The following is a 14,391-nucleotide window of genomic DNA, read 5'->3' as shown; positions in this document are numbered from 1 at the left end:
AGTCCGGATTTCCCCACTTATATCTTTCTTCTCTGGTTTTACCTCCCTCGCTTCTCCTCTGACGAAATTTCTGTTTTTGATGAATTAATATTGGAGATAAATATCAAGTTGTTCAACCAGTTCAAGCTTGTAACAGGTTTGAACTCGTCGCAGCTTGTTGTCTTTGACTCTGATTTGTTGTTACTATTATTTTAGTGATTGGCCGTTAGGAGAGGCTTGGATTGTTTTTTGTTTAATTCGTCGTCGTTGTAGAGGTCTTTTGACCGTGGAGGAGACGATCGTGCAAGTTATTTTGAATTTCAGATTGCGCAGGTGTATTGGTGGAAGAAGCTTCGGAGGTGGGGTAAACTGTAAACGTCTGCTTTATTTGGTTTGATATTATTGAATTTGTCTCCTTTCTAGGGTTTGACAGTAAAGTTCGTTTTTATATGTTGAACTCTTTCTGGGAACGTAGCTGGAGCTTTTTTTGTTAGTAAATGGATGGTGGTGACTAGTTATCGTGGAAAGTCTTCGTTTTTGTTGGGTCTTGTGAATTCGTTTGGCCTTCGAAGAGTAAGTTATGGTCAGAGAGCTTGATATTTGATTATGGGGATTATAGGTAAGTCTCAAATGAAGTTTCCTGGTTTTGATTGCGAAAGCTCCCTTGTTGAAAGAAGCGGCAGCAAAGGCTGATTTCTGGTTCTTGTTCCAAGTCAATACGGATTTAAAGTTGCACTTTTTTTTTTTTTAATGTAATTTGTTGCTCTTCTGGTATCCGGGACGTGGGTAGTATTTTCTTTGGGTTGAGAAACTACGTTATAAAGTTCGTCCAGAAACTGCTTTCGTTCGGAGGAGAGTTTGTTCAATAATTGAAAGCTAAGATGGCGGAAGCGCTTCGAGAAAAGGAGTGGGCGGAAACACTGAGAGAGATGCTTCCTCCAGGGGCTTCTCTTTCTGCTGCCCAACTCAATCTCGATTACTCTATCGCAATCGAGTATGATGGTCCACCAGTATCCTATGAACTTCCTAGAGTTGTTCCTGTCAATGTGAAGTACCCTAAAATTCCAACTGCTGCAGTGGTGGAACCGTTACCTGATTCACAAAGATCTGCTGTGAATTCCACCACTCCTGTAATTGAGCCAATACGGCTCCCAATTTCTCAAATTACTGGTTTGACAGATTCTCCTCCTCAAAGCCCCAGAGTCTCCATGAGCTCGGAATCTGTTGTGTCAGTCCTGCAAAATGCTGAATTTTCGTGTTCTGGTTCGCCTAACTCTGCCCTCAGCATACCCAATAGTCCACCTAAGCCGGCACCAACAGAAGTGAGGAGAGCTACTGTTGTTGCCTTTGGTACCAGGAATGAGAAATCATCCAGAAGCAAAGACATAGTGGAAGAGCCAATTTACACAGAATATGTTGGGGTGATGAAGGAGAAGAAGAAGAGGAAAGTATGTTATAGGTGTGGGAAAGTGAAGTGGGAAAGCAAAGAATCTTGCGTAGTTTGTGATGCGAGGTATTGCAGTAGCTGTGTGCTTAGGGCCATGGGCTCCATGCCCGAAGGCCGTAAGTGTGTTACTTGCATAAGTAAGCCTATAGATGAGTCAAAGAGGTCAAAGTTGGGTAAACCATCCAGGATGTTAAATTACCTCCTCAGTCCTTTGGAAGTACAGCAAATCATGAAGGCAGAGAAGGAATGTTCAGCTAATCAGCTTCGGCCAGAGCAAATTATTGTGAATAATCTTCAACTGAATCAAGAAGAAATGGCAGAGTTACATGGTTGTTCAATGCCTCCAAGGAAGTTAAAGCCAGGTAGATATTGGTATGACAAGGAATTAGGTCTCTGGGGAAAGGTGAGCAGTTGCAAGGCTTGTTATTTTTTTTGCAATAATGCAATTTGTTTAGCGGTTCCCAGTTTTTTTTTTCCTGGTCTTCTTTGCTGTTGGTCGTGGTTGGTGATCAAGATTTTATTTCTCACATATTTGGTAGGAGAGAGAACAGCCAGATAAAATCATCAGTTCAAACTTGAAATTTTCCGGAAAGCTCAGTACTAAAGCAAGTAATGGCAACACTGAAGTTTACATAAATGGCAGAGAAATTACAAGGATTGAACTGAAAATCCTAAAGGTAGACTGTTTTCATGGACTTGAGCCAGTTGTCATTACCCTTGCTGTATTATCCTTGGTTTAACCTTATTAAGATGTGCTTCAATTATGTTTCAGCTTTACTTTTTGTTTTTAATTGGTACAATTGGAAGCTGAACTCTCTATGTCTTCTCTGGTTTAGATTTTTAAGAATATTGAGTGTTTTGATGTTTCTTCAGCTAGCAAATGTGCAATGTCCCCGTGGTACACACTTTTGGGTCTATGATGATGGACGCTATGAGGAGGAAGGTCAGAAGAATATAAAGGGGAACATCTGGGAAAAGGTGCAAGTGGTCTACTAATAATCTTCTTTTTTTTTTTTTAATTTCATTGTGAAGCCAGTCCTCGTAACATTTGTGATCCATTTGCTGGACAGACATTAACCCGAATAGTTTGTCACTTGTTCTCGCTTCCTGTTCCCCATGCAAACATGCATAATCATCACTCTGAAAAGAATGAGGGTACACATTGGTCTCCTGGAACTGTTCCTGAGTATCTTGAACCCATGAGGACCCAGAAACTTCTATTACTTGGACACTGTGGTTCTGGGACAAGTACTATTTTTAAGCAGGTTGGTTCATACTCTCTCCATGATATGCCTGGGCTTCTTCTACTTGATATTAAATCTTATCTTACCTTTGTGCTGCAATGTCCTTAAATTTCTTCTGAATGGGTAGTTTTCTTATTTCTGCCTTTGTCTTTTCATTGATTGGAGTCATGTTTCTTTCTCAATTCCCATAATCGTGTAGATAATTGCATCCTTTTTATCTTTTTTACTGCTGTTCTTTATTTATTAAGGGGCGTACACATACTTGATAGTAATTTCATCCCTTTGAACAGGCCAAATTCTCATATGGAAGCCCATTCACCTTAGAAGAGCTTCAGAACATTAAGTTAATGGTCCAAAGCAATATGTACAAATATCTAAGCATCTTACTGGAGGCACGAGAGCGTCTTGAAGAGGAAATGTTGTCCAGGAGAGGTGCGCATGACAAATCCCTTGGAGTAGGTAGTATTCTCTTTGATATGAAGTGTTTGTCTTATTTAAATTTACGGCTAATGAGCCAAAATCTCTATGTTCTATGATGAAATTCTTGATTTTGGGTTGTCGAGTATATACATGGATAATTTTCAACAGATGCCACCTTCTTTGGCTGAAAGAACCATGTTTATTTGATGTATCTATCATCTTCTGACTCCTGATACCCAATATTGTTCTTACTTGTTTCTACTAATAAACAGCCTATTTTGTTACATACGTGTGGCATGCCTGTAAGGAAAACAAGAAAGGTGTTGTATTTGAATAATTCCTTTGCATCTGATGTTGGGTTGAGCAGGTGAAGCCGAAGATGAAGCTATGGGTGAGGATGAAGCTGATGCAACTAATCAGTGTATCTACTCCATTAACCCAAGGTTAAAGAACTTCTCTGACTGGCTTCTGGAGATCATAGCCATGGGAAACTTGGATGCTTTTTTCCCTGCTGCAACACGTGAGTATGCTCCAATTGTTGAAGAGATGTGGAAACATCCTGCCATACAGGCAACATATAAGAGAAGAAATGAGCTTCATTCACTTCCAGATGTTGCTGAATATTTCTTAAATCAGGTACTCCTGAGCCTTTTGGAGCAAGTTACAGAGAAATTGTAAATTTTTTTCTTGCAATTTACACTCTTCTTTGTTTCTTACCTCACAGGCAGTTGAGGTTTCAAGCAATGAGTATGAACCTTCAGAAAGAGACATATTATATGCAGAAGGAATCACCCAAGGGAACGGGGTCGCCTGCATTGACTTCACTCTTGATGACCGGAGTCCCATGTCAGAACCTTACAATGAGAATCCTGCTACTCCACCACAACCTCCTACAAAGTAAACATTCTGATCTCGTCCCATGTTTATTTCTTCTCTGTACAGTGACATTTTATTTAATGTTCAATTAGTATTGATCTTTATCCAGGTGATTGGTTGGAATCGAATTTGTTAACCAAAAAGTCGGAATGGATTGTAGATATTCTGGAACTCTTCTTCGTTTCTTGAGTTTTATACTATGCTGGGACAGGCTAACCACCTGTTCCAAAATTAAATTATTTCATGATGTGATGAACTGTGAAAAGTATATGTTTTGCTCTGCTGTGCATGATCATTATGAGCTAAATCTATTGATTTGAAATCATGTCCTCCTCATGTATGTCTATTCATTTGGCTCAGCTGTGCCTATTACAGCATGTAGGCAAGTCTGAGGATGCAGATCCTGAGAAAGATCTGGATAGAATGTTTGGATTAAGATTCCAATTGTATGTTTCCTTTACCAAAACAAGGGAATGTTGAACACTCACCTAATCAAGGATCCAAAACCTAGACCTAGACCTTGACCTGGTTTCCTCTTTTCAAAATTTTCAAATGGATTAAGATTTCTCTTCAGTCAGATTGCAAATATAAAATGGAGTCTAGTGGGAAACAGCATTTATTAATCCACATTTATGTTTTAAGAGTTTTTATCTAACATCCATAATATGTCCATTTCCCTCTACTTTTGTTGTTATTTGCCTGAGAGATGTATCGTTTAGTTTTGTGATTTTCTTGTAAGTTCTCATCCTCTTCCCCCCCCCCAGGTACCAATTGACCCGAGTTAGCGCCAAGGGGATGAATGAGGGGTGCAAATGGGTGCAAATGTTTGAAGATGTCCGTGCTGTCATCTTCTGCACTGGTCTCAGTGACTACGATCAGATGGGCATTTCTGAAAATGGGAACTCTCTCAAGAACAAAATGCTGCTCAGCAAGGAGCTATTTGAGACAACAATACGGCAAACATGCTTCCGCTATACATCATTTATTCTCATACTCAACAAGTATGACCTCTTTGAGGAGAAGATAAACCACGTCCCTTTAAGTGCATGTGAATGGTTCAGTGACTTCTCCCCTGTGAGGCCCCACCACAATAACCAGTCACTGGCTCATCAAGCTTACTTCTATATAGCAGTGAAGTTCAAGGATTTGTATGCATCCATCACGGGGCAGAAGCTATTTGTGTGGCAAGCCCGAGCCAGGGAACGGAGTTCTGTCGATGATGCTTTTAAGTATATACGTGAAGTGCTCAAATGGGATGATGAGAAGGACAAACCTTACTTTGGAGTTGAGGACTCATTTTACAGCACCGAAGGGAGCTTTTCCCCATTTGTCAGACAGGAAGGATAGGTTCTGGGTTGCACTGGTGTGCCGCTATTTGTCAAGTAGTTCAGATATCATTGGAGTCATTTCCGATGGATATAATCATAACATGGCGTTCCTGAATACACAAGCTTTAAGGATGAAAATTGTCGTTTGTACAAAAATAAAATATGATAAAGAGTGGGCAAGAAAAGAAGGAAAATTGGTTGTTTACAAATGAAATTACAATTTCTAGTATTTCTACATCTACCTTGGGCAGATAGTGATTGAATCTCGACTCCAGGCTTTGTTGCTTAGATGTAAATGCTTCGGGTCTAAAGCACAAACTACTCAAACATTAAATGCTTAGATTGTTCACTCTATGATGATTTCTATTCTGGATTTTATACTTCACTTCACCTTTTAGTGACGACTCACCCTTTAAAGCTCAAAAGTAGCACTTTTTCATTGGCCACCAGTAGAAGGACCTTCAGGAACGTAACAAAGCTTTACTACTGTAACCAAACACCACTTACAGTAGTTCCAATATCAAAGTTCTGTGAAGCAAGTAACATTCGAGATTGGCAACGAATAAAAAATAAGGATGTCTAGAAGTTGGTTTTCGAGTGTGGATGATGTCTCACAAATATTTGCAGCAATTAAACTGGAAGTATAAGAAAGCTGAATTTTCCATGAATAATAAAAGAAACAGCCGTTCTAAAAGCCCCATAGCATAACGTTTGCTGAGAGTATCCTCCTCCGGGTTCTGACAACTGATGAATTAAAAAATACAGGCCTCAAATCTAACGAAAAGCTGCCCCTTCCAAAATTTCAAGGAAAAATAAAGGAAACCATTAGGACGAGACCCAGGAGGGTATACATGTTCTTCTTTCCCCGCCGCTTTTGTATGGCACCTTACATTGTTACAGAGACAGACTAATGAAGGATGCCAAGAATCATGGATCATGAGGTTACGAGGTCTGGGATCTCAGACTCGACGGACAACAAAGCTGTGTGCACCTTGTCAAGCCAATTGTCCAGCCGACTTCTCAAGGATTTGATTTGAGGAATCCCCAGAACTCTTGGTTGAACCCATGATACATGGACTGTACCTTCTACTTGATCAATGATCCCCTCAATGAGATGGACCTACAAAGAAACAAGTCATAATTTTGTCTACAAAACAGTAAAGCTGTGCCTCAGTACAGAAGATTGCACTCGACCATTACAACAAAAGAGACCACGCATAGTTGACAGAACCTATTGGTGAAACCAATCGCAAAGGGTAAATAAATAGCTAACAACCCTATGAGTAGAATATTGTTCTTTATAAAAATCATTATTAATCCATTGTAAACACACCACTATAGCTACTGTGCTGGAATTCATCAATACCAACAAGAAGCCAAAGAACAAAGAACAGTAGTACCTCTCACACTAGATCATGTTGTCAACTGCAATTAATCGGACAAATTGTATTTACAAAAAACTACTAACAATATTCAAAGACAATTAATCAAACAAATTATATTTACACAAACAGCCCCTGACCATTTGTAATCACCTGTACCCAGATTCAAGAGTCCAGATTGTTTAAAGTGGTAAATTTTGTAAAATTAATTATTCAGATAAACTTTCTAGCACTCTGCTCAATTATATTTTCTATGGAAAACTACTCTTGCTGTGATAACATGGTGCATTGGAACTGAGCCTAAAAGTCGTAGGATACTGAACATACATTCATGTTTTCAGCAACCGGCTTCATGGGTTTTGGAAGGGACTATTTGGAACAACCATTTTTGGCTTCTTACATGTAATGCTTTCTCAACTCTGCACACATACAGCAGAGGGATTTGGGCTTCAACTGCTGCTCTCTGAACCCACTAGACCTCTGATCATTTCAGCTTGGATACCTCCTCTCTATAGATGTGGTTAGACCAAACCTTGCTGGGCGTAGGTAACTTGGGGCCTGCTGGGTTAAGTGGCATGTTTCGTGACTATTGAGGGTACGGAACTACCTTTTTATGCCAGCCCACCTGGTATTTATGAGCTTTAGCTGTAGAGACCCATGCTCTTTTAAATGGTATTCGACTTGTGAAAGAACATATCAATCTCCCGTTCATTTGTCGAAGGCAATTATGCTGTGGATTCCTCTTGGTGTGAGAATTGTGCTAGTGCCTTTACTGATTACCAGTGCAAATGGAGGAACTGTTTGACTTGGTTCACCAGCTCTCTGTTACTTGGATATACGCACAACGCTTTCAGCCAAGTTAGTGAACCTTGCAAGAGAAAGGATTGCTCTTCGAAGCTTAGACATTCATTTACAGTTCTGTTTGTTAGACCTGATCCTTCCAATTTTCTTTCTTCATGTTATATAATCTGCACCCCTAGTTGTTGGGGTGGCAGTTCACAATCCCCCTCTTCTCAATCAATCTTATTAAAAAAATTCCCCAACTACATTTTTACAAACAGATATATTGTGTTACCAATGTGTACACATTTTCACTATTCTTCCATCCTTTAATTCATGTAAAAGATGGAAGGATTGACCATGCTTCAATTGACAACAACAAACATTTACAAGCATGCCATCTCAAAATAATTTCATCAAAATACTTCATATGTTTAGATAATGCAATGGAAAAAGACGCATTCCACAATTATATTCGGAAAGATGAAGAGAGTCCAAAACACAAGCACTAACTGAACAATCATAAAAAGCATACAAATAGCAATGGAAAATACAAGATGAGAAGACCTAGCATTTAGAAAATCCTACATATAAATGACAGTATTCACAACAAAGATATCCGGGCTGTTAAGAATAGTCCAAAAATAATAGATAGTCATTTAAGATGATTTTGGCATGTCTGAGGTCACTAATTTGTGAACAAGACAAAGTCCTTATCAATGCCCGTTAAGAGACCACCAAGATAGAGCAGAAGAGTGAAATACAAGCTTGGTGGAGATGGACTTGAAAATTAACCAGTAAAGGAACCAGCAAACTTTAGAGAAGACCGAAGGAGGCTTCACCCCCATTCTAGATAGAAACCATTAGATATAAAACATTAAATATTAGAATTATTGGCAAAATAAAGGATAAAGGAGCACTATCTAACTATTTCCTAAATATCCATTTTGAAGTATAAGTTCCACACTTGGTGGGTGCCATGCTGCTTCTGGCAGGAACTGGAAGACAGTGGGGGTAGGCTTGGAGCACCATAGTCTCTAACCCAAAGTGCCCTCCACTTCCAGAGGGACCAACGAGAGAAGCACAAACTCATAGAACTATATGAATGATGTATTAAGATCTGATTTTCATTCATAAACATCAATTACTATGAAAAAGACACAGCAACCCTATAGAGAATCATGACTAAAGGAACTCTGCATACAACTTGGCATCCAGACCAGAATATATGCATAGTAGTAAGACTCACAGATAAACTTTTCATGAGCAGATACTCCACATCCTCTATAGAAAGTTTTGTACGCTCTGCAATGACGCTCAATGGAATAGTTCGATCTTCAGAGGGACGACTGCGAAGGAATCAATTAATAAATAGATTTATTGCTGAAAATAACAGTACACAAATGCATCAACCAACCAATTCTGGTTCAATTCAGATTTGACTTTGACCAACCAAACTTTCATATATTCTCACCTGAAAATGATCTCCATCAAACAGAGGATGTTGATCTTCTCGAGCAATTTTTTCTCATTTTGCACCAGTGCAGGTTGTGCAGTCAGTGCAGCTTGATGAACATGACAAAGTTCTTGGTAACGAACAAGATCACCAGAATTGAATGCTTGAAGTATGTAATAAAGCCACTCAACTGGCGTCCCCAATAGGCTTTTTATCTGACAAATAGATCAGGAAGATTCAAAACCGAGCACGTTAGCAAACAACAGAAACACACAGCCCAAGTTTTAGAGAATAATTATTCAAAAAAAAGTAAAGTTTTAGAGAACAGAAAACAGCATTTGAAGTACTTCAGCAAACACTTGTATGCATCAGCTCAGAGGGTGCAACTGACATATGCTTTTGCAAACGGGGAAACAAATAATTCAATGCTATGGTAGTTAAACACTAAAACATGCTTATGTAAAACTGTATCAAGAATTTAATTTGTAATTTGTAAATGACATCATAAACAATATAACTATAAGATAGAAAATTGAATATCGCCATCCAGGAAAATTATTTTGAGAATGATGAGAGTTAAATATCACCATCAAGGACAATAAGCTTTCTGAATAGGGGAAAGTAAATTTCCTGACACAAATAAAATATAAGAGAATCACTTTTGCAGGTCTACAATTTTTCAAGGAACAGCAATAGGTGCACAAAATAAGTATAAAACTATCCTGATTCCAACCAATACTTTCCACTTCAAGCAGAAGTACCACAACACTTGAAGACAGAAAAACCAATCAATCTAAGTACTGTCAAGTAGAATAAGCAATCACTTACGATTGGGTGTGCTAGTAGTTCACCAAAGTTGTAGATGTTATCACCAAGCAATGCAGAAAGGGACAAATCAAACGCCAAATCCTGCATGCAAATTAGTAACCAAAAAAACCTTAATTACAAATAAATTAAGCTGACTAAGCACAATGATCTTAATATTAGCTTTTTACCATTAAGATTTAAAGCGCTTTAAACAGTAACTGAATCAGTATATACAGAGCCTGTAGATAGAATTAAGGAAAGCTTTTTAACAAAAATAAATATTAGTGAGTGCTTTTTATGCAAAAGAACTTTGAAGCACAATCTTATAGATTGATTTAAGGTTAGGGATGCACTTGATTTGAAAGCAATAACAACTTGTTAATGGTGATAGGACAAAAAGACAAACAATCCAAGCACAATATAAGTATACTAATCTGTAAAGCAAAAAAATTATTAAAAAAACTACATTTGCACCTACAAACTGACTGAAATTAATAGTCCAGTAGTATATTTCATTTCCGACAATCAAGTATAGCATAAAATAACTTAACCATAGCAAAGAACTCTAGTTCTGATTGATTATTTTACTTCTTTGATCAGACTTTATAATGGAAACAACCGTGTCAACCTATAATCAATCAAGTTTGTCCAGCATAAACTCGTAGGAATTACAACCATGCCATAAACACATCTACAATCACTCCCAGATGGATAGATGGTTTTTTGCAGAGAGTAATCATGCCTAGACATATATCAAACTATAACTGAATTTGTCCGGCATAAACCTGGTAGGAATTAAAACTCTACCATAACCTCGTCAACAACAACTGTTATCAGATGAGTTTTGCTGGAGGCAGTACTGTATTTGATACTTCTTACATCAACATTCAATTAGCCACATTACTTTATATGATTTGCAAGTTGGAATCATATGATTCAAATTATTAACTTTTTCACTCTTATCAGAGTGCTAGATCATTATTTACTTTCACTAAGGTCATACAGCTGAAATTTCAAATACAAATTCTAACAAAATAAACATAACAGCAAATCAGAACCACATGCCACATGTTATTATCAAACAACTCCACACCATAAGTTTTTGTAATGTTCCAGCATTTTCTATCACTGCTCTCAGCATAGGGGACATAGAGAATATCTGAGTTACTTTAAGTCCCATATGGGACCCATGAACAGCCCAAGTTTTTGTCACACAAACATATTTTCAAAATATTTAAAGTATAATGCCAAGAAAAACCCAACAAAATAACAAAAGATCACCAAATCTTCCTCCAGAAGTGGAAGGTATAAATTACTACTTAAAAAGAAATAAGATTTACATGGCACACTAGAAGGGTCATTAAACGGATGCAAGAAAAAAGACACCTCGTCTCAGAGAAAGTATGAACTCTATCCACAAATAACTTCTTAATTGTTTCTCGCTGTTTTGTTGCATGAAATTTACAATTTCACAAGAATCAAATGTGAATCAGCTTCAACTAGTACAAAGGAGAGGATAGCAAAGATCATACCAGCTTGAAAGAGTCAGACAGAGACTCGACTGTTGTGTATGCCAAATAGAGGAGAGCACTTTTATAGAACTCAGCAAATTCTTGACGAGATTTATGGTACTGTGATGAAACCCAGTGATAACTTGCATAAACAGAAGGATCAATATCTGTCATGCTATCCAATGTAGTCTTGCCTTCTTCTAAAAGTTTCTTGCACTCTTTCTGCTCTCCTTTCTCAAGGTTAAATGCTGCTATTTGCATCTTCACATAGAGAATCGGTTCCTCTATCCGCATCTCCCTAGTTGCACGAAGCTTTTCAACTACTCCTTCAAGATAGCTGATAGCAGCATCTTTTTCTGAATACTGACGAGAAACTATTACAGCAAAATGTGCAAGCTTAAGGAGATTGATTTTTGTCTCAAAGTCGGTGATGAAATTATGATATAATTGTATGAGAGCATCACCCGCCTGAAAACAACACTAGTAATGTAAGCCTCAAGAAGTAATAGCATCATATATGACAATATTTCTCAGTATCATCAGTAGAGAAGTGCGGACATCATGCAGTATGTAAGTAAATGCAGCAGTAAGTTGCATAATACAAACACGCTCCGCCAAAAGGATAACTGACAGAGTAGACCAAACTTTGGTCCATCTCATTTAAGACATCAAGAACTTTTTTCAAACCAAATACCATCCTGACAGTGCAGATACCATGCAGTGGCACACATGTGGCAACATGAGCAGATACTTTGTCTTTTTTTACCCATCAAGATAGCATTAGATCCAATGAAACATATAACCGCATATACAGAGACAAGTGCATACATAGTACTGAGAGATAAAGGGGGTTGAGACAGAGTTGTAAAAGGCAAAATCAAAAGAAAAGCTAAAACTCGACGCTGAATTTTCTACACATGCAAATGTCAATTTATACCCGCAAAATAAAAGGGAAAGAAACAACAGTGAGCATAATAGAAGCAAGCCAATGCCAGAGTAGAGGGCCAAAAAACATTTCTATAAGAAGAAACTTATAACTAAACCAAATGGTATCAGGTTATCTAACTACTAATCCCAAATTAAACCCACAGAATTATGATCCTCAGATCCACTGCAACTGCAAGGACTGCCATTTTATAAAATCATTTTCCTCACAAAAAATAATTGAATGCAGAGGCTCTCCAAATGAAATTCACAGAATAATATTTCACTTTCAAATATTTTTGGAGTAATCAACTGGATAAAATACAAAACTCTGTTCCTCTGATCCACTGCTAGTTCAAGGACTGCCCCGTTACAACATCATTTATCCTGAAAAAATAACTGAATCATATAGAAGCTCCAAATGAAATTCACAGATTATCATATTTCACTTTTAAATTTTTTTGGAGTAACCGACTGGGTAAAACACGAACTGGATCCCTCCCAGCCACTATAGACGTCCCTGAAAGTTCTATTTAGAAACAAACAAGCACCATGTCTTTCTGACATTTCCGTTGTCATTTCAAATAATACAATTCGCAAATAATTATATTTCCATTTTCAAAATTATTTGGGGTAATCAACTGGGTCAAACACAAAGTACATTCCTCCCCAACAATGTAAAAGTCCCTAAAAGTTATATTCAGTAACAAACAAGCACTCTCGCTCTCACTTCCGTTGTCAATTCAAATTGTGAAACTACTTCCTGGTGCAATAGCCATTTCAAATACATTAACTGATTCAACCATTAAGTCAAACCTACTCCCCAAACACCAATCCAAATACCTCGGAAGTTTGAGGATACCGCCAACAGAAAAAGCAGCAGGAGAGTAACTTCAGTGGACCAGATACCCCTAAGCCAATATCTTCAACGGCGTAAGTCAAAGCATCTAACTCTAGGAAATAACTCAACACAAGGCTAAATCAAAACATCTCCCAGGATCTCCAAGTACAAACTCAATGAAGCCAACTTGGACATAAGAACCCAAGAGATTCAACTACCACACAAGCATACAAAACAAATGAGACAAGTCCCAAATCATCATAAAAGAATCCCGCCAACATCTCGATTTCAATCCAACACAAACACATTATACGACATCTGGAAACAAACAAACAACCAACCGACCTGAAAAACGGCTAGGGCAACGAATTGCTCAAGCTTGAGAGTGAGCTGGTGCCAGAGCTTCCTCTGATACAAATCCTCGAACGAATTGTACCAATCCGCGAGCTCCGGTTGCTTGTTACGCTGCGCCTCTAGGTACTGCAGAGCCGACATGACTGAAACTGAAGAAAAAAAAACAGACGCCGGCGAGAAGAAGAACGATCGGATTCGATTCTCGGAGAAACTACGGCCTTCGACGAGGTCTTCTCCGTCTGACGAAAAAACCAACAAAAAACCCTCGGGTTTACTCTCCTGGTCTTCACCTCCTGGTTCGACAGACCGGCCTCCCTCCCCTCTCTTCTCTTTCTTTCAATGGCCGATAAAGCTAAGGGGCGCAGAGGTTTTTCTTTTCCTTTTTCCTATTGTTTACTCTTCACTCTATTTACATTTCTTGTTGCTGTAACCTTCGACTAATGTGCGGCTGGTGCGTGTTACGCACATCGGCGAGTTGCGGATTTTTATTGCCTGGATTGGCGTGAACGTGATCTGGCGGACTACAAGTGTACCTCGGACTACAAATCTACAAGGCTGAAAAATGTGGACTCTTTACATGGGCCGTTAGCCAACTACATTGAAAGGCCCAATCTGGGTTGTGGATCTTATTGACGTTTTCGGTATCTACCGTCTATTCTTTTCATCTTCCATGTATCTCCTTTGTTTATTAATCTTTTTTAAAATTAAAATATTTAGTACGTAAAATCTTATAATATTTATTTTTATTATATTATGAATATTATTTATTTTAAGAATTAATATTTTAATTTTATTATATCTCATAATATTTCCTAAATTTAATCAAAAGGTCCTAATTTAAATATTAAAAAATACCAAAGTATATTTTAGAGTTAATGTGCACCCATATAAATTATCCAAACCACAAAACTTCCTTGTTGGTCGAACCTTTATTTCACGATACTTTTTTCCATGAGAGTCATGTAAGACTGTTCCATATTTATTATTTAATATATTAATTTATTTCTTAATTATTTTATGAGTCAACTAGCCCTTGATTTAT

At 37.9% G+C, this 14,391-nt stretch overlaps 2 protein-coding genes across 3 annotated transcripts; one reads left to right on the top strand and one right to left on the bottom strand.

The window, feature by feature from the left end:
- On the top strand, window positions 1-5,660 carry LOC137934026 (extra-large guanine nucleotide-binding protein 3-like). 2 transcript variants are annotated; one of them, XM_068778211.1, is made up of 9 exons: window positions 1-136; window positions 253-1,829; window positions 1,966-2,103; window positions 2,300-2,404; window positions 2,497-2,691; window positions 2,961-3,102; window positions 3,458-3,726; window positions 3,815-3,987; window positions 4,731-5,660. In XM_068778211.1, the coding sequence occupies exons 2-9, from the start codon at window positions 861-863 to the stop codon at window positions 5,311-5,313; spliced, it is 2,574 nt and encodes an 857-aa protein (XP_068634312.1). In that variant the 5' UTR covers window positions 1-136; window positions 253-860; the 3' UTR covers window positions 5,314-5,660. The 2 variants fall into 2 exon arrangements, with proteins under 2 accessions (XP_068634312.1, XP_068634311.1); XM_068778210.1 differs by having other exon boundaries at window positions 2,961-3,129.
- A 276-nt stretch (window positions 5,661-5,936) lies between these two features.
- On the bottom strand, window positions 5,937-13,806 carry LOC137934723 (26S proteasome non-ATPase regulatory subunit 13 homolog B-like). The gene is made up of 6 exons (XM_068779227.1): window positions 13,341-13,806; window positions 11,252-11,698; window positions 9,741-9,821; window positions 8,931-9,127; window positions 8,706-8,805; window positions 5,937-6,414 (listed from the first exon to the last, which is right to left on the bottom strand). Exons 1-6 carry the CDS (start codon window positions 13,488-13,490, stop codon window positions 6,229-6,231), a joined length of 1,161 nt encoding a protein of 386 aa, XP_068635328.1. The 5' UTR covers window positions 13,491-13,806; the 3' UTR covers window positions 5,937-6,228.
- Between the last annotated feature and the right edge of the window lie 585 nt (window positions 13,807-14,391).

The sequence above is a fragment of the Aristolochia californica genome, unplaced genomic scaffold (genome assembly GCF_029961685.1).
Source record: "Aristolochia californica isolate CCGP_79_NKW_82.1479 unplaced genomic scaffold, dmAriCali1.0.hap1 SCAF_6, whole genome shotgun sequence".
NCBI lineage: Eukaryota > Viridiplantae > Streptophyta > Magnoliopsida > Piperales > Aristolochiaceae > Aristolochia > Aristolochia californica.
The sequence above is the reverse complement of the archived record's forward strand: the minus strand, read 5'-3'. Positions and strand labels throughout refer to the sequence as shown.

Excerpts from the sequence above, each read along its gene's own strand:
- LOC137934026 (XM_068778210.1), top strand. The coding sequence starts at position 861 with ATGGCGGAAGCGCTTCGAGAAAAGGAGTGGGCGGAAACACTGAGAGAG. Across the intron at positions 1,830-1,965 it reads AATTAGGTCTCTGGGGAAAG|GAGAGAGAACAGCCAGATAA; the intron begins GTGAGCAGTTGC and ends CATATTTGGTAG. Across the intron at positions 3,988-4,730 it reads CCACCACAACCTCCTACAAA|GTACCAATTGACCCGAGTTA; the intron begins GTAAACATTCTG and ends CCCCCCCCCCAG.
- LOC137934723 (XM_068779227.1), bottom strand. The coding sequence starts at position 13,490 with ATGTCGGCTCTGCAGTACCTAGAGGCGCAGCGTAACAAGCAACCGGAG. Across the intron at positions 11,699-13,340 it reads TTGCCCTAGCCGTTTTTCAG|GCGGGTGATGCTCTCATACA; the intron begins GTCGGTTGGTTG and ends TGTTGTTTTCAG. Across the intron at positions 6,415-8,705 it reads TGCTCATGAAAAGTTTATCT|GTCCATCTCATTGAGGGGAT; the intron begins GTGAGTCTTACT and ends GTTTCTTTGTAG.